The following is a 25,026-nucleotide window of genomic DNA, read 5'->3' on the forward strand; positions in this document are numbered from 1 at the left end:
CACTATAAATGAGGAATGATTACTAATGTAATATGTTGAATTCAATCAAATGAGGTGACTCAAAATTGAAAGACAACCAGCTGGCGTTGAGTGTTACTGCTGGACAGGAACAAATAAGAGCAGTCCTGGGTTTTTTTTTTTCTTCAGGCTGGAGTTAACCATCTCTAGTTGTCTGTAGTGTCTCACCATCTCTAGCTGCAGCTGCTTTTGCAGGGTGGAGTGCAGCTTCTCCTGCTGTCTGCTGTACATCTGAACGATCTCCACTACGATCCTTTCCTTGTCGTCCTCACAGACAGAAGACAGGACATCTTTACTCCCCGGCGCCGCTACCGCGGCTACCGCTACAGCAGAAGAACTCTTGTTGCCGGGGCTGGTCTCCATGGAAACTGGCTGCTGGCGGTCCCGGTCGGCGGCAGGAACAACGCACTGCTGAGACTTAGCGTCGTTGACAACGGGAGGAGCTGGGGGAGAGGCATGGCGATCTGAGGAGCGAGACGGGGAGGAGGAGGACGAGAGGTTGAAAGATGGAAGGTTAAGGTTAGAATTAGGGTAAGGGGTTAGTGGTTAAGTTTAGGGTTAAGGTTAGGGGTTAGGGAAAATAGGATTTTGAATGAAAATGATTTGTAGATCCCCACGAGGATGGAAGAACATAACGTGTGTGTGTGTGGTACTGACCCATAGCAGTCTCTTCATGGTCGTGGGCCAGTCTCCTACTGTAGTGGTGTTTGAGCAGCACCCTCAGAACCTCAGGGCTGACCTCCGGCTGATCCCTCAGAGACACGTTAGGAGCCACCATCTTATCATATGTATACAGGTAGTAACTAGACAGGGAGAGAGCGAGCGAGCGAGAGAGCAAAAAGACAAAGAGAGCAAATGTCAAATAGGCTTTTTACCAAATTACTGTACGACAGACCACGTATTCACCCTGCACACCCTAATTGCTTGAGACTCAATTTAGCATGAGGGTCTGCTATACAAATTGATGAAACACTCATTTTTAACATTGCACTTTAGTAGCAACCTTCGTAAAAACCATTGACCAGCCCTGGTCAGGTGGTCTGGGTCTAAAGTCGGACATGTCCCAATGAGGGGGTCAGTTGTAATCCCGCAGTCTAGCCTGCCTGTGTCTACCCTGTGGTCACGTCCTGCCCCGCCTCCTGTAATCCAGCTAATCTCAGCATTCATCTGGACCAGATTAATGAGCGGTAGACCACAGCTTCCCACTGACACACGCAAAAGGTAGGTCCAACTGGGAGGTAGGGTAGGAAGCAGAGCAGGGTTTCAGCACTGCTCTAGCAACACTTCCTAGGAAGTTGCTTGGAAACGTACTTGGCATGGGCAAGTTCTTCCAACGAGGAAGAAACATAGCTAGCCAGTCCCCAAATCCTCAAAAGATTAGCCTCCATTGTGGAATAAAAGAGATCCAAATAAGCAAACAAATGTACCACGGTGGGGTGGTAGAACGTTGTGGCAGGGGGTAAGGGACAGGGCATTAAGGGCAGTAAAAAGGTTACATACCTGGGGTGACTGGGCTCTTCCTTGATGTGGGGGAACGCCAGACAAGCCTGGGCTTGGCCTTCAGCCTGCAAACACAATAATAAACCCTTTAAATATACGTATTCATGTATTGTTTCTTCTTTGCATGTAGATAAAACCATAAAGAGAGACATCGGTAGATGCATAATCGTATATAATATCTGAATGTCAATGTTTGTAGCTATAATTGCGCGCGCGCGTGTGTGTGTGTGTGTGTTTGAGAAGATTGTGATAAAGACGCATGGCTCTTTCAACAGCTGTGTGTGTTTAGGGGAGGATGGTGTGAGGGGTTGAGAGAGAAGAGGCTCTTTCAACAGCTGTGTTTAGGGGAGGATGGTGTGAGGGGTTGAGAGAGAAGAAGAGAGTGAGCATGGCCTTTGAATGCGTGAGGAGAGGGGTGGGGGGGGATATATAGTGTGCCATTTCAATAGGGGAATGTGTTAGGGCCTGAACCCAGTGTGTGGGGTTACGTGCTTAGGGGGACTGAGGATTCGGGTGAAGGGGGTTGGCGTAAGATTAGGGGTAGTGTTGTCACGATAGCAGAACTTTGACTTGGATACCAGGTTTAGCATCACGCTACTCGATACCATCACGATATAGAAATATCAAAACAATACCACAGCAAAAAAAAGGCATATTAGCCAAAGTCACAGAATGGCCCTTGATCCAGACGGATCTTTCGAGTTCAATATCATGACATTTGACATTTTTGAATGTATGCATTAATTCATCAATTAATCTTTTTTTTTACCAATCTAACTACTTAATGGTAATAATTTCCCTACATCCGCAATAAGATCTGCTAAATATGTGTATGCAACCAATAACATTTGATTGGTAAATCTCTCGTCTATTGATAAACTGGGTAAATCAAGATGTAGCCTATTCCCAATACAGGTGAATGCATATTCAATAGGAGTGTGTGAATGTATTGAGTTATTGATCTTGTTTTGGCTGATTTCATGGAGCTACAGATGACAATCTGTTTCCCTTCCATTTGGGACTTTTGTATTGATCAACAACATTTGCATAGAAGAAGAAATGTGTGTGATGTCTCTTTAAGACCCATGATCATTCACACACAGTAGGTTCCAGGCTCAAGCAAAGATGATCTTGACTGACTGGGAGAGACATGAGGCGGGGGGGGGGACAAAGTGAATGGATAAGGTTTTTGGTGCCAAATCAGCAATATTTAGCATTATGGTATCACAAGCAAGGTACTAGGGTAGTGAATTGATGTTAGCTTCAGCTGTAAGCTAGCAAGGAAAGTTAGCCTACAAAAGCAGGAAGCTACCGGGATCTTCTTGCTTTGTAAAGTGTTCTAGCCTATAAAACGGACATTGTTTTGTAAAACAGTAAATGAGCAATTTGAACATTTCTACATGCCGCGTTGCATTATTCAAGCTTGTTAAATTCTGTGAAGCATGAGCGGTGATGCAGCCCAGACTCCCAGTGTGTTCAGTGGTTCCTCAGGACAGGCTAGTGCTCGCAATGAGGAAGTGGAGCACGGAGCTATCACGCTATAAGTGGCTGTGCTTTTAGAAAGACTTGATTCTCTCTCAAAAATCGGTACACGACGTGAGACACATTTGACAGAAGTACCGAAAGTAACTAACCATTTTTCATGTTCTAGTATTTTTTTATTTTTTTTAAGTACAGACGTTTCGGTATACCGTGGAACAATAGTTAGGGGGAGGGGTCAGTGTAGTCAATTCAACTGGCTACGTCGGCAGCGTGAGCAGTACGCCGCTTCCTGTGTGTGTCGTACCTTGGTCGCTGCGTCGTTGTCGGCTAGTTTACTGTTAAGAGAAACTAGAGGCTCTGGAGGAGATGATCTCACCTCCCTGTCCTCCTCTACCACCTTCTGAAACACAGACAGAGAGAGTTAGACCCTGAGACAGAGGTAGGCCTCTGAAGGCTATGACGAGGAACAATTACAGTGAGGTAAAAGTACCACCGAAAGAGGGAGTTAGCCAGAGGCTTCCACTCTTCCTCTAGACATGATTTACCAGGATGCACACAATCACACGGGTGTCACACACTCTTGCAAGTTCCAACTGCACTGAAACAACAAACATAAGGACAGATACCTGTAGGATATAGAGGCCTGCAGGATATAGAGGCCTGCAGGATATAGAGGCCTGCAGGATATAGAGGCCTGCAGGATATAGAGGCCTGCAGGATATAGCACGGAACAATTACAGTAAAGTATTTTACCACAGGAGAGAGACCGATTCAAAAGATATTTCAAATTGGCAGAATATCTCTTACTCTGTCAGAAAGACAAAACGGAGACACATCCTGACCAAATACAGGCTCAGCGACCATCACTTGGCTAAAGAAAAGGTGAGACACAAAAAGACATTGCTACCCAAAGAGGGGCGTCCATGAGGTCACTGAACGACCGGGGAGGTAGAGACAGAGACGCACTTTTTCCTTTACTGTGAGAAATACTCCCAAATAAGAGTATTTTTTCAAGAAAACCTCTCAATCAATTTTCCCCAATTTCTGCGCATATGCTAATGACATAAAGCTGGTAATTATTCTGGGTGAGGGAGAAACTGCAAAATGTTCCTGACAGGTGTGTCAAATCAAATCTTCTTATTGGCCACATGCGCCGAATACAACAGGTGTAGACATTACAGTGAAATGCTTACTTACAAGCCCTTAACCAACAGTGCAGTTTTAAGAAAATACAAAAAAAGTGTTAAGTAAAAAAAACAGATAAGTAAAAAATGGCAAATAATGAAAGAGCAGCAGTAAAATAGGATAACAGTAGGGAGGCTATATATACAGGGGGTACCGGTACAGAGTCAATGTGTGGGGGCACCGGTTAGTCGAGGTAATATGTACATGTGGGTAGAGTTAAAGTGACTATGCATAAATAATAAACAGAGTAGCAGCAGCGTAAAAGAGGGGGATGGGGTGGGGTGGGGGGGCAGTACAAATAGTCTGGGTAGCCATGATTAGCTGTTCAGGAGTCTTATGGTTTGGGGGTAGAAGCTGTTAAGAAGCCTTTTGGACCTAGACTTGGCACTCCGGTACCGCTTGCTGTGCCGTAGCAGAGAGAACAGTCTATGACTAGGGTGGCTGGAGTCTGATAATTTTTAGGGCCTTCCTCTGACTCCCCCTGGTATAGAGGTCCTGGATGGCAGGAAGCTTGGCCCCAGTGATGTACTGGGCCGTACGCACTACCCTCTGTAGTACCTTGCGGTCGGAGGCCGAGCAGTTGCCATACCAGGCGGTGATGCAACCAGTCAGGATGCTCTCGATGGTGCAGCTGTAGAACCTTTTGAGGATCTGAGGATCTTTTCAAAATATGATTGCCATAGCCTGAGGGACATCCCATGACCGTTCATTCCTTGAAGTATTTACATTGTACAGCGCATTCGGAAAGTATTCAGACCCCTTGATTTCTTCCACATTTTGTTACGTTACAGCCTTATTCTAAAATTGATTAAATTGTTTTTATCCCCGAATCTACACAAAATAACAATGACAAAGCAAACAGGTATTAAAAATAAAAAAACAGAAATATCACATTTACATAAGTATTCAGACACTCAGTACTTTGTTGATGCACCTTTGGCAGCGATTACAGCCTCAAGTCTTCTTGGGCATGACCCTACTTGGCACACCTGTATTTGGAGAGTTTCTCCCATTCTTCTCTGCAGATCCTCTCAAGCTCTGTCAGGTTGGATGCGGAGCGTCGCTGCACAGCTATTTTCAGGTCTCTCCAGAGATATTAGATCGGGTTCAAGTCCGGACTCTGGTTGGGCCACTCAAGGACATTCAAAGACTTGCCCCAAAGCCACTCCTGCGTTGTCTTGGCTGTGTGCTTAGGGTCGTTGTCCTGTTGGAAAGTGAACCGTCGCCCCAGTCTGAGGTCCTGAGCGCTCTGGAGTAGGTTTTCATCAAGGATCTCTCTGTACTTTGCTCCGTTCATCTTTCCCTCGATCCTGACTAGTCTCCCAGTCCCTGCCGCTGATAAACACCCCCACAGCATGATGCTGCCACCACCATGCTTTACCGTAGGGATGGTGCCAGGTTTCCTCCAGACGTGACACTTGGCATTCAGGCAAAAGAGTTCAATCTTGGTTTCACCAGCTCAGAGACTCTCGTTTCTCATGGTCTGAGAGTCTTTAGGTGCGTTTTGGCAAACTCCAAGCGGGCTGTCATGTGCCTTTTGCTGAGGAGTGGCTTCCGTCTGGCCCCTCTACCATTAAAGGCCTGATAGGTGGAGTGCTGCAGAGATGGTTGTCCTTCTGGAATGTTCTCCTATCTCCACAGAGGAACTCCAGAGCTCTGTCAGAGTGACCATTGGGTTCTTGGTCACCTCCCTGACCAAGGCCCATCTCCCCAGATTGCTCAGTTTGCCCTGGCGGCCAGCTCTAGGAAGAGTCTTGGTGGTCACAAACTTATATGGGGAAGCCACTGTGTTCTTGGGGACCTTCAATGCTGCAGACATTTTTTGGTACCCTTCCCCATATTATTTTTAACACATTTGCAAACATTTCTAAAAAAACTGTTTTGGCTTTGTCATTATGGGGTATTGTGTGTAGATTTAACATTTTTATTTATTTAATCCATTTTAGAATAAGGCTGTAAAGTAACAAAATGTGGAAAAAGTCAAGGGGTCTGAATACTTTCCGAATGCACTGTAGCAACATGGTCTAGGAAAAGGCGCCAAGTCAACAGCGCACTGATGTGTTTCAGAACCGCGGACAGCGACCACTAACCAACACAGGAGAAAGCGCATTTGTTATAAAATAATATAATTTGTATTTGTGTTGCACCATTGTTCTTACATAATATAACCATATACAACTTCAGTAGCACGTCTTATGTGGCAACAATGGATCAGTCCACTCAGACAGGAGCCAAATCAGACAGGTGTCTTGTACACCATGATTAAAAAAAAAAAAAGTGCTACTGCTCGACTAAAATAAATCTCGGTCGACCAACAGCCTGTCGACCAAACAAATCGACCAGTCGACTAAATGTGGTCAGCCCTAAACCGACGACTATGGAGATATAAGACATTCATGAAAATAAAAAACAGTCGTGAGTTTCTTTTTTCTTTTTTTTGTGTGGAACGAACAGCTGACTTAAGACGGGACGGCCGGGCATTCGTGCGGTTGAGTCCGTTTCCGCAGTAACATGGACTCTTTACAACGACTGCGCTCTGCGTGACTGTAGTGTGCGTGCGTGTGATGACATGCTTTACAATTAAAACACACGACAGCGCGCGCACACACACTAAACAGACAGGGAGACACGCACAAACATTAACAAGATGAGAATTGGGTCTAATAGCTACAGAGCACATGTACACTAAACCATGGGATATTGGATTGGGAGTATTTCTTCTGTAATGGATGTAGAAACTAAAAAGGATTGATTCCTGTCAGGAGGAATCCCATCTGATGGAAGAATCTGTGTCATGTTGTTCTTGTGATGATGCTACACGTTAGTGATGCCGCAAACACACACAGCAATCCATGAGTCATGAGGCTACAGGAAGCAGAGGAGAGGAAGTGACCCGGGGCAGGACGACGGGAGCTGTGTGTGTGTGTGTGTGACAGGGGTGGACGACTCTGAATTTCTGCCCTCATACCCCTGGGCGCCGGAGACCGTCACACTGAGTGTGCTTTCGTGCCATCCAATGCGTTTGTATTAAATGGCCCCAAGTCATACCCTCACAGTGCAGCACCAACTATTTGATGTAGCCTACACATTATGCATGGGCCCTCATGTCCTGGTATGGCGTGCAGACTGTGTGTGCGTGAAAATGGGTGATGTAGGCTATTAGCCCAAACAACACTAAAAGTAAAATGAGAAGTTGTACAACGCCTCGATCACACCGACAGGGTCACTGCGTTTTGGTTCAAAACCCTTCGGGTGTTAGGAGACCCCCCTGAGGTACCTAACGGCCAGAGAAGACAGGGTGTGTGCAGCTAGCTCGCTGAAGATCGTTAGCCTCTACCTCCAGCCTTACTCACATTCCTTCCACTACCCAAGTGATGAACCAGACATGGACGTACACTACATGATCAAAAGTATATGTGGACATCTGCTGGTCGAACATCTCATTCCAAAATCATGGGCATTAATATGGAGTTGGTCCCGCCTTTGCTGCTATAACAGCCTCCACTCTTCTGGGAAGGCTTTCCACTAGATGTTGGAACATTGCTGCGGGGACTTGCTTCTATTCAGTAACAAGAGCATTAGTCAGGTCGGGCACTGATGTTGGCCGATTAGGTCTGGCTGGCAGTCGGCATTCCAATTAATCCTAAAGGTGTTCGATGGGGTTGAAGTCAGGGCTCTGTGCAGGCCAGTCAAGTTCTTACACACCGATTGACAAAATATTTCTGTGTGGACCTCGCTTTGTACACGGGGGCATTGTCATGCTGAAACAGGAAAGAGCCGTCCCCAAACTGTTGCCACAAAGTTGGAAGCACAGAATCGTATAGAATGTCATCGTATGCTGTAGCATTAAGCTTTCCTTAAGTGCCCTAGCCCAAAACATGAAAAAACTGCCCCAGACCATTATTTTTCCTCCTCCAAACTTTAGTTGGCACTATGCATTGGGGCAGGTAGCGTTCTCCTGGCATCCACCAAACCGGAGGTTACCATGGTAGCGTGACTGGAGTCATGTTTGTGCCTGTGAGATTGAGTCCGACTAGTAGAAGCGTGGTCTTCTCTTCCCTAGCAGTTGAAACTCAAAAACAGAAAAACAACCTAGCTTGTGAACAAAAACAATGTAAATAACCAAGGAACACAAGGACAAAGTCTCACTTCAGTAGACTTTAGTTTCAAGTAAATTAGACCAACTTTTATGCGCTTCTAAAAAGGCATCTTTCGCTCAGCTCTTCATGTGAACACAGCCCCCAGCCAGGCAGTGTTGTAGCGCGAGGTGGAATTGGCTATATAGGATTCGTAGTTCTTTTGAGACTTTGTGCGATTAAATTTACCAGCCATTAGTGTTGTATGGTATACCGGTACCACGGTAATATCATTTTAGAATATCGTAGTATCGTTTCATATGATACTACCAACTTTTTCAGCCCTACCAATCTAAAGACCCTGATGGCGCCTGTTATAAAAATGTTTATATACACTCAGTTTAGTTTATAAAATCAGTTAAATTTAAGCAACCGCCACTAGTCTCTGGTATGAACAAGTCAAATAACAGCCACTTCACTTTCATGTGCATATCATGGGATGAATTTTCAATAGCATCAAAACTATTTGTAGTTTTTCAATACATTTTAATATTTGTTGCTACTTTAAGTTAGTACCCGCAGTCAACTTGTGCAATACCTTCAGCGATAGCAGATGCATTCTTCATTTCACCGGTCACATTATAAAGCTTACTGAAGTTCCCCAGAACAGTTGAGCCAGTCATGCGTTTGTTTGTAAATAGCACAACGGAAGAAAGCGAACTGGTGAGTCCATAGCGTTCTATATCTATCGATGAGTCTCTGTGTGGCGCACAGGAGGTGATGAAGTGATACACTTGTATGCAATTCACTACTAAAATGTTAGCCATCAGATTTATTATAAATGGGCTTTCTGCCAGAAGTCAAAAGAGCTCTGGAGGAGTTATTAGTTTCCCTGTGCTTCCTACTAGCGTTTTTCCCCCCTCCCCTCTGCTCCGTGTTCACATGCTGCTCTTCCTTCAGAAAAGCATGCATCACAACTTTGTTCATTTGCAAAATGTCTCTCGTTTACTTTCTCTTGTAAAATCTCCACACTCAACGAAAATGACACTTGGTCGCCACTAGCTATGCTTCTATAACTTTAGGAGCTGGATTCGGCTATTATTAGTTTGTTCGCTTTCGATCGTTCTCATTTTAGCTAAATTTGTTAGCATTCTTCTAATAGATGACCAATGGGCATTTCTTGCATTTGTAGCGCCCCCTTGTGTGCTACGCCGGTAATACTGTAAATTCTGTTATGAGAGAAGGACGGTATGACAATATGAACATCTGGATACCGCCCAAGCATAGCGTTTAACATGATTTTTGAATGACTACCTCATCTCTGTATCCCACATACAGTGGGGACTATTTAGTCAGCCACCAATTGTGCAAGTTCTCCCACTTAAAAAGATGAGGCCTGTAATTTTCATCATAGGTACATGTCAACTATGACAGACAAAATAAGAAAAAAAATCCAGAAAATCACATTGTAGGATTTTTAATGAATTTATTTGCAAATTATGGTGGAAAATAAGTATTTGGTCAATAACAAAAGTTTCTCAATACTTTATTATATACCCTTTGTTGGCAATGACACAGGTAAAACGTTTTCTGTAAGTCTTCACAAGGTTTTCACACACTGTTGCTGGTATTTTGGCCCATTCCTCCATGCAGATCTCCTCTAGAGCAGTGATGTTTTGGGGCTGTCGCTGGGCAACACGGACTTTCAACTCCCTCCAAAGATTTTCTATGGGGTTGAGATCTGGAGACTGGCTAGGCCACTCCAGGACCTTGAAATGCTTCTTACGAAGCCACTCCTTCGTTGCCCGGGCGGTATGTTTGGGATCATTGTCATGCTGAAAGACCCAGCCACGTTTCATCTTCAATGCCCTTGCTGATGGAAGGAGGTTTTCACTCAAAATCTCACGATACATAGCCCCATTCATTCTTTCCTTTACACGGATCAGTCGTCCTGGTCCCTTTGCAGAAAAACAGCCCCAAAGCATGATGTTTCCACCCCCATGCTTCACAGTAGGTATGGTGTTCTTTGGATGCAACTCAGCATTCTTTGTCCTCCAAACACGACGAGTTGAGTTTTTACCAAAAAGTTCTATTTTGGTTTCATCTGACATTCTCCCAATCCTCTTCTGGATCATTCAAATGCACTCTAGCAAACTTCAGACGGGCCTGGACATGTACTGGCTTAAGCAGGGGGACACGTCTGGCACTGCAGGATTTAAGTCCCTGGCGGCGTAGTGTGTTACTGATGGTAGGCTTTGTTACTTTGGTCCCAGCTCTCTGCAGGTCATTCACTAGGTCCCCCGTGTGGTTCTGGGATTTTTTGCTCACCGTTCTTGTGATCATTTTGACTCCACGGGGTGAGATCTTGCGTGGAGCCCCAGATCGAGGGAGATTATCAGTGGTCTTGTATGTCTTCCATTTCCTAATAATTGCTCCCACAGTTGATTTCTTCAAACCATGCTGCTTACCTATTGCAGATTCAGTCTTCCCAGCCTGGTGCAGGTCTACAATTTTGTTTCTGGTGTCCTTTGACAGCTCTTTGGTCTTGGCCATAGTGGAGTTTGGAGTGTGACTGTTTGAGGTTGTGGACAGGTGTCTTTTATACTGATAACAAGTTCAAACAGGTGCCATTAATACAGGTAACGAGTGGAGGACAGAGGAGCCTCTTAAAGAAGAAGTTACAGGTCTGTGAGAGCCAGAAATCTTGCTTGTTTGTAGGTGACCAAATACTTATTTTCCACCATAATTTGCAAATAAATTCATTAAAAATCCTACAATGTGATTTTCTGGATTTTTTTTTCTCAATGTCTGTCATAGTTGACATGTACCTATGATGAAAATTACAGGCCTCTCTCATCTTTTTAAGTGGGAGAACTTGCACAATTGGTGGCTGACTAAATACTTTTTTTCCCCCACTGTATACAATTATCTGTAAAATCCCTCAGTCGAGCAGTGAATTTCAAAACACAGAATCAACCAAAGACCAGGGAGGCTTTTCAATGCGTCGCAAAGACGGGCACCTATTGCTAGATGGGTAAACATTTAAAAAAAGCAGACAATGAATGTCCCTTTGAGCGTGGTGAAGTTATTAACTACACTGTGGATGGTGTATCAATACACTCAGTCACTACAACGATACAGGTGTCCTTCCTAACTCAGTTGCCGGAGAGGAAGGAAACCGCTCAGGTATTTCACCACGAGACCAATGGTGACTTTAAAACAGTGACAGACTTTAATGGCTGTGATATGAGAAAACTGAGGATGGATCAACAACATTGTAGTTATTCCACAATACTAACCTAAATGACAGAGTGAAAAGAAGGAAGCCTGTAGCTCAGTTGTTAGAGCATGGCACTTGCAACACCAGGGTTGTGGGTTCGTTTCCCACGGGGGGCCAGTATGAAAATGTATGCACTCACTAACTGTAAGTCGCTCTGGATAAGAGAGTCTGCTAAATGACTAAAATGTAAATGTAAAATGAATAAAAAGATTCCCAAACATGCATCCTGTTTGCATATTGATGAGCGATTAGTGCTTTTTGGAGGTCTGTACAGTTTCGGTACGATTACAAAATAATGATTTTTTTTAAACATTAAATTCACTATACGTTATGTGGATTGAATGCTGTAACACAGAATAAAACAATTCATAAAAGTACCATGAGTGTAGTGACCATTACTGCTGATCACTACCCTCCTGTAGCTCAGTTGGTAGAGCATTGCGTTTGCAACGCCAGGGTTGTGGGTTCAATTCCCACGGGGGGGGCATATGAAAAATGTATGCACTCACATTAATAAAATATTTCAGTTGTGTATATTCAATTGTTTATTTTATGATTATTTCATTCCAAAATCATCATCTCTATAGAGCTGCTGCCTATGCTGTCGACAAAAATCACTATTTTAGTAGTTCTTCAAAGTAAATAAGGCATACTTTTATAACTGCTAAATCCCAACTGTCTATCAAATCACTTAGACCATGTATTTTCAGGTAAAAAAATACCTCAAAAGCAACTGCTCTCTACGCATCCCTGTTGATCGCGCATTCATCTGGTCCCTTACGTAGCAGGCTTAAAAGAAACAGACCGGACACGTAAGTGTGCAATGGATTATGGTCATTGTAGTTAATTATCACATTTTCTGCACTAAACTATGTAGAAAATTGGCCAGTTGTAAACTACAACTCCCGCCTACCTCACACAGTCCGGGCATGATCTGATTTTTCTCTAGAGAAACTGCAGTGCAATGTGCTCACTGAGCCCACAGAAAAAAAATAGAACAAAATAGAAATCAAATAACTGAACAGAGGTCAGTCAATTAGTAGTTTTAAAAACTGAAAATAACTGACATTTCAGTTAAAATCGCTCAGCACTGTTGACAATAAGGCACTAAAAGTAAAACTGCAAAAATATTGGCAAACGAATTAACTTTATGTCCTGAACACAAAGCATTATGTTTGGAACAAATCCAACACGTCACAGAGTACCACTTCATATTTTCAAGCATGGTGGTGGCTGCATCATGTTATGGGTATGCTGGTCATCATTAAGGACTACGGAGTTTAGGATGAAAATAAATGGAATAGAACTAAGCACAGGCAAAATCCTAGAGGAAAACCTAGATCAGTCTGCTTTCTAAACAGACAATGGGAGAGGAATTCACCTTTCAGCAGGACAATAACCTAAAACACAAGGCCAAACATACAGTGGCGCTGCTTACCAAGACGACATTGAATGTTTGAGTTGCCTAGTTAGTTTTTGACAAAAATTGGTTTGAAAATCTATGGCAAGACTTGAAAATGGCATTCTAGCAATGATCAACAACCAACTTGACAGAGCTTGAAGAATTTTAAAAATGAATAATATGCTACTATTGTACAATGCAGGTGTGCAAAGCTCTTAGAGACTTACCCAGAAAGACTCACAGCTGTAATCACTGCCAAAGGTGATTCTAACATGTATTGGCTCAGGAGTGTCAATATTTATGTAAATGAGATCACTATTACATTTTCTATACATTTGCACACATTTTTAAAAACATGTTTTCACTGTCATTATGGGGTATTGTGTGTAGATGAGTGAGAGAAAAAAAAAACGATTTAATCCATTTTGAATTCGGGCTGTAAGACAAAATGTGGAATAATTCAAGAGGTATGAATACTTTCTGAAGGCACTAATTGAGTGGTAAGAGAAGAGGATTATTTGAATATCTGGTCTTTCCCCATGTGTGCATCATGTATAATGGATAGAGAGAAGCGAGCTGCTTTAATGTTCTGTCGACGTACACAGAGAGAGAGAGAGAGAGAGCGAGAGAGAGACCACTGGGTGAATGACACTGCTTTTATACAGTGCATTCAGAAAGTATTCAGACCCGTTCCCTTTTTCCACATTTTGTTACATTACTTATGTAAATGTGATATTTCAGTAGATTTTTTTTTTACACATTTTCAAAAATGTATATAAACCAGTTTTTGCTTTGTCATTATGGGGTATTGTGTGTAGATTCATGAGGGGGAAAAAAACAATTTAATACATTTTAGAATAAGGCTGTAACGTAACAAAATGTGAAAAAAAGTCAAGGGGTCTGAATACTTTCCGAATACACTATGTTCCTGTGTCTGAGTCGCAGTGTAAAGCGCTGTCTGTGCATCTCTCCATTTATATATCTTACCATAAAATCACAGTTCCCACAGAGGCCAGGCACAGAGGAGCCTTTCACACACAGATCTTTACAGTACACAAATCCCTCTGGTTGCTCCGGGAGACCAGACATTGGGCAGTTCATATTTTTCATTGGTTAAATCAATTAATTTATTACCTACTACTAATTATTCTGGTCCGCGTCCCAAAACGGCACCCTATTCTCTAAATATAGTGCACTACTTTTTGGCCAGGGCCTCTAAAAACAGTGACCTACATTTGGGGAAGAAAAAAAACCCTGGTCTCATGCTTACAACCTATTCAACCATGTTCTCCTAATTATCCCTCTTTCCTTTCGGTTGTTGGAGCCAGCTCCGTCTGTCCTGTCTATCGAGGTTCGGTAGTGAGACAAGGCGACAGCAGTGTGTGTTTAGTCTGTAGCCTGGCTGGAGTGCGTATGTAGCTAGATGCAGTTACAGTAAAGCCCTTCCCCCTTTCCCCTGACGGTGCCCCCGCCAGAAACAACAGGGCAGGAGCACCGCTCGACGTAGAGGTGAAGTTTCCCTAGTAACTCTTAAAGATTATTTCCTTAGATGGGATTGTTTAGAAAATATGTAGCGACTCTCATCCAGAGCTATGAACAGATTCCTTATTACGGAAGAGGGTAAAGAAAGTATTTTTGAGAAAAATAAAAAATAAACTGACACACAGAGACAGAGAGAGAGAGGCCTTGAGGCATGGAGGGAGAGAAAGAGAGACCAAGGGGGGAGTGGGAGAGAGAGAGACTGAGGCGGGAGGCCTGCCCTAGGGTGTGATTGGCTGAATAGGTGGGTTGTTCCAGACTCCGTGTTCCATTCAGACAGTTATGAGAGGTTAGTCTCACCCAGAAGGAGGAGAGGAGTGCCGCAGGGGAAGAGAGGAGAAACGCGGGGGAGGAGAGGGACTTCATAACATGTCGCTGCATGAGGGTTTTGCATGTCTGAGCAGTGTAGAGAAAAATATAGGGGAGAAAAAAAAAATAAGCGTGAGAGGGTAGAGGCTGACCGTGACAACAGTAGGAGCCAGCTGTCCTAGACTGACCCACCCCCTCTCCTCCCTTCCCTCTGTCGCAGCTTAGCCTTTCCCCTGGGGGTTATAATATCCTCCTAGCCTTAGCTGCTCTGTCTGTCTGTCTGTCTGGATGAATACTCTAGGCTCTCTTTCCCTCTTCTCGTCCCAGACGCAGACCGACAGACAGACAGACAGACGAGAGACCCATGCTTAGTTATGTAACCACTGGCTTATCGGATCATTGCAACGCTTATTTTGTTACCATCTTCCCAGGGGAGATTTACTATTTAAAAACACTTGTGGGGGGAGGCGGGGCTCTAGACACACTGTCTGGGAAGATCTATTCTAGAACCCTGCAGAACGTATGAATATAAGAGTACAATCCTTAGGACAATATAGGAGATAGAGTTGGTGAACATGAGCAGTTCTGGAGAAGTGTGTGTGTGAGGGTAGAGCGAGACAGAGAGAGACAGAGAGAGAGACAGAGAGAGACAGGATATATAGAGAGGGAGCGGAGAGAGAGAGAATGAGAGGAGGGAGAGAGATACAAACAGACCCCCCAGAGGCCCAGGACAGCAACACAATTAGACCCAACCAAATAATGGCAGATTACCTGACCACTGTGACTGTACAGTCAAAGCATTCCTTAATTTTTGGGTCAGACTCAGTGAGCATAGCCTTGCTATTGAGAAAGGCCGCCGTAGGCAGACCTGGCTCTCAAGAGAAGACAGGCTATGTGCACACTGCCCACAAAATGAGGTTGAAACTGATCTGCACTTCCTAACCTCCTGCCAAATGTATGACCATATTAGAGACACATATTTCCCTCAGATTACACAGACCCACAAAGAATTCGTAAACAAATCCAATTTTAATAAACTCCCATATCTACTGGGTGAAATACCACAGTGTGCCATCACAGCTGCAAGATTTATGACCTGTTGCCACAAGAAAAGGGCAACCAGTGAAAAACAAAACACCATTGTAAATACAACCCATATGTATGTTGATTTATTTACCCATTTGTACTTTAACTATTTGCACATTGTTACAACACTGTATATATACACACACATATGAAAATGTCTTTATTCTTTTGGAACTTGTGTGAGTAACTTTTACTGTTCACTTTGTTTATTTCACTTTTGTTTATCAATTTCACTTGCTTTGGCAATGTAAACATGTGTCCCATTCCAATAAAGCTGAGAGAGCGAGAGCGCGAGAGAGCGAGACTGGTCTGTGGTAATGGAAGTCACTGGTCTGTGGTAATGGAAGTCACTGGTCTGTGGTAATGGAAGTCACTGGTCTGTGGTAATGGAAGTCACTGGTCTGTGGTAATGGAAGTCACTGGTCTGTAAATAGAGGAAGACAGAAAAGCAGCAGTCTGGGCCCTACCGACACACTCTCTGCTCTCAGAACGACATCATATGTAAATGCTCCCAGCCTCACACACACACACATTCCTAACAAGTACGCAATAGTGTTTCTTTCTAATCTGAATGCGTGTATATCAGGACACGGTGTCCTTCCAGACAGACAAGCAGGTATTTCACAACCAGGCCAAGGAGTCTGAGAATCTCTGCTTACCCTTTAATCAGAGAAAAGAACAGACAAAACCTCTCCCACCATAGATGACGCCACCTTATCGGTCTGTGTGTGTGTCAGAGGGAAGTTAAACGCACGTCATCCTCGCAGGATCATTACCTCATTGTTTTTAGACACCACACACACACACACACACACACTAACGAGCAGCCAGTTTAGTTGTTATCATTATCTTTTATAGTTGGGCCGGGGCGATACCGGAATCACAAAACACATTAGTATCGTGGCAAGGAAACAAAACACAAAGCGGATTTAACTTCTTTAGGAAAACAGCCCTAATGTTGGAAACAATCATTATGTTGCCATCCATTTATTTATTTTCCAAGCTATAGCAAACAACAATTTACATACAGCAGGTTAAAATAAATAGTTTGGACTGCTTGCCGTTTTCATCTTTGCCATGGATATTTTTTTGCAATACTGGTATCATCACTGCCCTATAAGTTGAGAAAACAATTACAGTTGAAGTCGGAAGTTTACATACACCTTCGCTAAATACATTTAAACTCAGTTGTCACAATTCCTGACATTTATTCTTAGTAAAAATACAGACTTAGGTCAGTTAGGATAACCACTTTAATTTAAGAATGTGAAATGTCAGAATAATAGCAGAGAATTATTTATTTCAACTTTTATTTCTTTCATCACATTCCCAGTGGGTCAGAAGTTTACATACACTCAATTAGTATTTGGTAGCATTGCCTTTAAATTGTTTAACTTGGGTCAAACATTTTGGGTAGCCTTCCACAATCTTCCCACAATAAGTTGGGTGAATTTTGGCCCATTCCTCCTGACCGAGCTGGTGTAACTGAGTCAGGTTTGTAGGCCTCCTTGCTCGCACACGCTTTTTCAGTTCTGCCCACAAAATGTCCATAGGATTGAGATCAGGGCTTTGTGATGGCCATCCCAATACCTTGACTTTGTTGTTCTTAAGCCATTTTGCCACAACATTGGAAGTATGCTTGGGATCATTGTCCATTTGGAACACCCATTTGCGACCAATCGTTAACTTCCTGACTGATGTCTTGAGATGTTGCTTCAATATATACACATAATTTTCCTTCCTCATGATGCCATCTATTTTGTGAAGTGCACCAGTCCCTCCTGCAGCAAAGCACCCCCACAGCATGATGCTGCCACCCCCGTGCTTCACGGTTGGGATGGTGTTCTTCGGCTTGCAAGTACCCCCTTTTTCCTCCAAACATAACGATGGTCATTATGGCCAAACAGTTCTATTTTTGTTTCATCAGACCAGAGGACATTTCTCCAAAAAGTAAGATCTTTGTCCCCATGTGCAGTTGCAAACCGTAGTCAGGCTTTTTTATGGCGGTTTTGGAGCAGTGGCTTCTTCCTTGCTGAGTGGCCTTTCAGGTTATGTCGATATAGGAGTCGTTTTACTGTGGATATAGATACTTTTGTACCTGTTTCCTCCAGCATCTTCACAAGGTCCTTTGCTGTTGTTCTGGGATTGATTTGCACTTTTCACACCAAAGTATGTTCATCTCTAGGAGACAGAACGCGTCTCCTTCCTGAGCGGTATGACGGCTGCGTGATCCCATGTTTTTTTTATACTTGCGTACTATTAGCCTATCAGAAGCTTCTAAAGCCATGACATCATTTTTCTGGAATTTTCCAAGCTGTTTAAAAAGGCACAGTCAACTTAGTGTATGTAAACTTCTGACCCACTGGAATTGTAATACAGTGAATTATAAGTGAAATAAATCTGTCTGTAAACAATTGTTGGAAAAGTTACTTGTGTCATGCACAAAGTAGATGTCCTAACCGACTTTCCACAAATTTCTTGTTAACAAACTATAGTTTTGGCGTGGTTGAAAAACAAGTTTTAATGACTCCACCCTAAGTGTATGTAAACTTCCGACTTCAACTGCACGTGACTATTCCATTGTTGGAATACACATCGGGTCACAATTTGATAACCTGGTTCTTGACTCGACCTTCACATCCAGTTGGGGAGTTGCAGCGATGAGACGAGATCGTAATTGGATCGCAATTGGATATCACGAAAATGGGGAGAAAAAGGGAGTAGAATTACTAAAAATAGAATAGAAAATAAAAAAAGATATGTTTGAATCAGAAAGTATTTGAAACCCAACACTAATGTTGAAAGAGGGCACTCATTCCCACGGTATGTTGTGTGGACGAGGTTTAACTAACACCCTATTGACATTAAAAGGGAGGAGAGGTTGGCTAGGCTACTAGGTAAAGGCGGGGCTACTAGGTAAAGGCGGGGCTACTAGGTAAAGGCGGGGCTACTAGGTAAAGGCGGGGCTACTAGGTAAAGGCGGGGCTACTAGGTAAAGGCGGGGCTACTAGGTAAAGGCGGGGCTACTAGGTAAAGGCGGGGCTACTAGGTAAAGGCGGGGCTACTAGGTAAAGGCGGGGCTACTAGGTAAAGGCAAGGCTCTACAGTGCCACCATGTTACTCGCTTATGCACTTAAATATTTTGCTGTGCGACCTGGAACTTCAATTTTACGAGCACCAGTGCGCCTAGAAAAAAATGAGGGATTCTGGCTTCATTACCTCAAATATTTTAGATTGTGTGCACCTACATTTTTCATCTTAGAGCCCTTGGTAAAGGGAGGAGGGTTTAGCCACTAGGCACAATGGAAGAGACCTGACCGGGGTCGTGTTCAGTAGTTCACTGGTAGAACACATTGTAGCAAAACACTGAAGCGAAAACCCCAAAATGAGCGTTTATTGGAAAAGTTCAGGTAGCTACCTCCTCCAGTTCTCCCCCCGTTTGGTACCTCCCGAATACGACCATGGGCCTTGACTCCTCAACACTCCAACAGGGATATGGAATCAGCCGCCGTTGAGGAAAACAAACTTCCAGAAGTCTCACAGGCACCGGCACACCCCCCCGACCAGTGTGTTAGTTTAACCCCTCCTACGCGCCAGCCTGCCACTGTTTACACAGTGTCAATGTGCACATTGTAACCCAGTCCAAGGGTTTTCAGACACACACACACACACACAAAGGTAAGCTCTCCTAGCTCCAACAGTGCAGTAATATCTAATAATACACACAAATCTAAAAGTAAAAGAATGGAATTAAGAAATATTAGGACGAGCAATGTCGGAGTCCGGAGTGTGTGTGAGAGATACATACAAAGATATGTGGACACCCCTTCAAATTAGTGGATTGTATTTCAGCCACACCCGTTGCTGACAGGCATATAAAATCGAACACACAACCATGCAATCTCCATAGACAAACATTGGCAGTAGAATGGCCGTACTGAAGAGCGCAGTGACTTTCAACGTGGCACCGTCATAGGATGCCACCTTTACAACGAGTCAGTTCGTCAAATTTCTGCCCTGTTAGAGCTGCCCCTGTCAACTATAAGTGCTGTTATTGTGAAGTGGAAAAATCTAGGACCAACAACGGCCCAGCAACGAAGTGGTAGGCCACACAAGCTCACAGAATGGGACCTCCGAGTGCTGAAGCGCGTAAAGAGTGTCTGTCCTCGGTTGCAACACTCACTACAGTTCCAAACAGCCTCTGGGAGCAACGTCAGCACAATAACTATTCGTCGGGATCTTCATGAAATGGGTTTCCATGGCCGAGTAACCACACACAAGCCTAAGATCACCATGCGCAATGCCAAGCGTCGGCTGGAGTGGTGTAAAGCTCACCGCCATTGGACTCTGGAGCAGTGGAAACGCGTTCTCTGGAGTGATGAATCACGCTTTACCATCTGGCAGTCCAACGGACGTATCTGGGTTTGGCGGATGCCAGGAGAACGCTACCTGCCCCAATGCATAGTGCCAACTGTAAAGTTTGGTGGAGGAGGAATAATGGTCTGGGGCTGTTTTTCCATGGATCGGGCTAGGCACCTTAGTTCCAGTGAAGGGAAATCTTAATGCTACAGAATACGATGACATTCTATACAATTCTGTGCTTCCAATTTTGTGGCAACAGTTTGGGGAAGGCCCTTTCCTGTTTCAGTATGACAATGTCCCCATGCACAACGCGGGTTCCATACAGAAATGATTTGTCGAGGTCGGGGTGGAAGAACTTGATTTGCCTGCACAGGGGGGGACTAACTCCATATTAATGCCCATGATTTTGGAATGAGATGGCCATGTAGTGAATACATTATGGACAGTATGTGGATAGAACATATACTATATCTGAAGAACACGTGAATAGAACACTATGTACAGCAATAGTTGAATAGGATGGCCTTGACTAGAATACAGTATATACGTATGAAATTGGTAAAACAGTATGTAAACATGATTAAAGTGACCAGTGTTCCATTATTAAACTGACCAGTGTTCCATTATTAAACTGACCAGTGTTCCATTATTAAACTGACCAGTGTTCCATTTTTAAACTGACCAGTGTTCCATTATTAAACTGATTAGTGTTCCATGTCTATGTACATCGGACAGCAGCCTCTAAAGTGTAGGGATGAGTAACCATCCGGTTAGTGACAGTGACTAAGTTCAGGGCACTGGGTGGAGGCCGGCTAGTGACAGTGACTAAGTTCAGGGCACTGGGTGGAGGCCGGCTAGTGATGGCTATTTAACAGTCTGATGGCCTTGAGATAGAAGCTGTTTTTCAGTCTCTCGGTCCCAGCTTTGATGCACCTGTACTGACCTCGCCTTCTGGATGATAGCGGGGTGAACAGGCCGTGGCTCGATAGGCTGAGGTCTTTGATGATCTTCTTGGCCTTCCTGTGACACCGGGTGCTGTAGGTATCCTGTAGGTTAGGCAGTGTGCTTCCGGTGATGCGTTGGGCTGACTGCACAACCCTCCGGAGAGCCCTGCGGTTGCAGACGGTGCAGTTGCCTTACCAGGCGGTGATACAGCCTGACAGGATGCAATATACAGTGAGGGAAAACAGTATTTGATCCCCTGCTGATTTTGTATGTTTGCCCACTGACAAAGAAATGATCGGTCTATAATTTTAATGGTAGGTTTATTTGAACAGTGAGAGACAGAATAACAACAAAAACATCCAGAAAAACGCATGTCAGAAATGTTATAAATTGATTTGCATTTTAATGAGGGAAATAACTATTTGACCCCCACTCAATCAGAAAGATGTCTGGCTCCCAGGTGTCTTTTATACAGGTAACGAGCTGAGATTAGGAGCACACTCTTAAAGGGAGTGCTCCTAATCTCAGTTTGTTACCTCTATAAAAGACCTGTCCACAGAAGCAATCAATCAGATTCCAAACTCTCCACCATGGCCAAGACTAAAGAGCTCTCCAAGGATGTCAGGGACAAGATTGTAGACCTACACAAGGCTGGAATGGGCTACAAGACCATCGCCAAGCAGCTTGGTGAGAAGGTGACAACAGTTGGTGCGATTATTCGCAAATGGAAGAAACACAAAATAACTGTCAATCTCCCTCGGCCTGGGGCTCCATGCAAGATCTCACCTCGTGGAGTTGCAATGATCATGAGAACGGTGAGGAATCAGCCCAGAACTACACGGGAGGATCTTGTCAATGATCTCAAGGCAGCTGAGACTATAGTCACCAAGAAAAAATTGGTAACACACTACGCCGTGAAGGACTGAAATCCTGCAGCGCCCGCAAGGTCCCCCTGCTCAAGAAAGCACATATACAGGCCCGTCTGAAGTTTGCCAATGAACATCTGAATGATTCAGAGGAGAACTGGGTGAAAGTGTTGTGGTCAGATGAGACCAAAATCGAGCTCTTTGACATCAACTCAACTCGCCGTGTTTGGAGGAGGAGGAATGCTGCCTATGAACCCAAGAACACCATCCCCACCGTCAAACATGGAGGTGGAAACATTATGCTTTGGGGGTGTTTTTCTGCTAAGGGGACAGGACAACGTCACCGCATCAAAGGGACGATGGACGGGGCCATGTACCCCATCAAATCTTGGGTGAGAACCTCCTTCCCTCAGCCAGGGCATTGAAAATGGGTCGTGGATGGGTATTCCAGCATGACAATGACCCAAAACACACGGCCAAGGAAACAAAGGAGTGGCTCAAGAGGAAGCACATTAAGGTCCTGGAGTGGCCTAGCCAGTCTCCAGACCTTAATCCCATAGAAAATCTGTGGAGGGAGCTGAAGGTTCGAGTTGCCAAACGTCAGCCTCGAAACGTTAATGACTTGGAGAAGATCTGCAAAGAGGAGTGGAACAAAATCCCTCCTGAGATGTGTGCAAACCTGGTGGCCAACTACAAGAAACGTCTGACCTCTGTGATTGCCAACAAGGGGTTTGCCACCAAGTCATATTTTTTTTTTTTTTTTTAACCTTTATTTAACCAGGTAAGCCAGTTGAGAACAAGTTCTCATTTACAACTGCGACCTGGCCAAGATAAAGCAAAGCGATAAAAACAACACAGAGTTACATATGGGGTAAAAAACATAGTCAAAAATACAACAGAAAATATATATACAGTGTGTGCAAATGTAGCAAGTTATGGAGGTAAGGCAATAAATAGGCTATAGTGCAAAATAATTACAATAGTATTAACACTGGAATGCTAGATGTGCAAGAGATTATGTGCAAATAGAGATACTGGGGTGCAAAAGAGCAAAATAAATAACAATATAGGGATGAGGTAGTTGGGTGGGCTAATTTCAGATGGGCTGTGTACAGGTGCAGTGATCGGTAAGGTGCTCTGACAACTGATGCTCATGTTTTGCAGAGGGGTCAAATACTTACTTCCCTCATTAAAATGCAAATCAATTTTTTTAAAAATTTGACATGCGTTTTTCTGGATTTTTGTTGTTGTTATTCTCTCTCACTGTTCAAATAAACCTACCATTAAAATTATAGACTGATCATGTCTGTCAGTGGGCAAACATACAAAATCAGCAGGGGATCAAATATTTTTTTCCCCTCACTGTATATATATATTTTAAAAAACTATTAAGTTAACTATCTAAGATGTGCCAAATAAATTCTCTTCAGCTTGATTTTGCTAACTTGCTAACTTTAGCTAAGTGGCTAACTTTAGATTGCAAGATCAAGCTTCTTGGTAAGAGCAGCAGTGCCCTCCTGGATTAAGATCCCCGGTTCCTAATATTTGTTTTGTGCGTGCTGCAAACTGCGTTGAGATACTTGCATAACTTCATGAGCTGGGTTGTCTGTCCATGCGCTCGTTAGCATTTACCTAGCATCCGCTATGAGACTTCCTTAGTACTCGTTAGCATTTTGGTAAGTGACGTTTTACGTTTGGATAAAAAAAAAAAAAAGTGCGTACCTTGTTTGCACTACCGGTAATACCGTATATCCCAGGATGGCCCAGTCATGGTATAATGGGTATGGAAATCTGGATACAGCCCAATTTAGTCTCTCTTCAACGTTCAGTTGGATGTGGAAACAGTGAATCAGTCAAGTGTGTTATATCACCCTCGAGTAGACAGTCACCTGCTTCCTCTACTGCAGAACCTTCACAGGAATCTGCTCTGTGTCCTTTCAGAACTGCCCAGGTTCATTTCAGTGTGAATGCTTCAGAACTGCCCAGGTTCATTTCACAGTGTGAATGCTTCAGAACTGCCCAGGTTCATTTCACAGTGTGAATGCGTGTGCACCACTGCACACAGTAGTACAGAAGTTGTCTAGTAGTCAACATTAAATTCCACCAATCAGAAGACAGACAAAGATAGAAAAACAAGTTCAACCAACCAAGACAGAAACAATATACAGAACAGTCCCCTCCAGACACAAGACAGAACAGTCCCCTCCAGACAGAGAGGGAAAAAAGTAACCTTCACCTGAAACTGTATGTCACACACACACACACGAGGGCCTCTGAGGAGTGAGAGACACAGGGATGTGTCACTAACTTCCAGTTATTTGCAGCTCATTACACAGAGACAGCAGGGTCACACACACACACACACCCCCCTTATGGTGCATCATGTGTCCTGCTGAAGGCGTGTATTACCCTGCTCCTGCAGTGGAGACGTGTGTGACCGAGTGGCCCCAGGTCTGTCCGTCTGGTACTTCTTTCAAACGGTATTTTGCCTGGATTGGGCAATGTTTATATGACCCCCCTTATAAACAAAGGCCATTTGTACCACATTCTTGCCTGCATAAGTATTTTATACCTCCCGTGTGCATGCCGGCTTGCCGGGGATGAGTGGTAGCAGTAGTGTGCAGATGTGGGTGGGCGTCTATTAATAATGGAACACTGTCTATCTGACATTGATCGATTTATCAAGACGAGTCTCCACGCTTGTCTTAAGCAGTGCGATGGTGCTGTCCAAATCAAAATGGTGCTGAAATCATAATCTAGTTGACCACACGCAGGTAGGCTATTGCTTCAAATGTATTACAACGATTGGCTGACCTTGGGAGTTTCAGTAAGCAACAGTTTGATACATACCTTCAAAATTGGATTAGCTTACTTCATTCCAGTGTTTTCATCCTTCAGTGATATTTATTCCCACAGTAATTCTTAATGGATCCATCCAGTTGTGATTAAGAAAACAGTGCATGCTTAGTGGTGGGC

General features: G+C 43.8%; 1 protein-coding gene across 2 annotated transcripts in view; it reads right to left on the reverse strand.

Moving 5' to 3' along the window:
* Positions 1-25,026, reverse strand: part of LOC121535404 (ski-like protein) — a 34,439-nt gene that overhangs the window by 5,036 nt on the left and 4,377 nt on the right. Inside the window, exons 2-5 of one of the 2 annotated variants that reach the window (XM_041842441.2) lie at positions 3,305-3,400; positions 1,519-1,583; positions 676-821; positions 187-482 (exon numbers count right to left, since the gene is read on the reverse strand). In XM_041842441.2, the coding sequence (XP_041698375.2) occupies positions 187-482; positions 676-821; positions 1,519-1,583; positions 3,305-3,400 (603 nt within the window). The remainder of the gene's footprint in view (positions 1-186; positions 483-675; positions 822-1,518; positions 1,584-3,304; positions 3,401-25,026) is intronic. The other variant, XM_041842442.2, reaches the window with a different exon arrangement.

This window comes from Coregonus clupeaformis, chromosome 21 (genome assembly GCF_020615455.1).
Source record: "Coregonus clupeaformis isolate EN_2021a chromosome 21, ASM2061545v1, whole genome shotgun sequence".
NCBI lineage: Eukaryota > Metazoa > Chordata > Actinopteri > Salmoniformes > Salmonidae > Coregonus > Coregonus clupeaformis.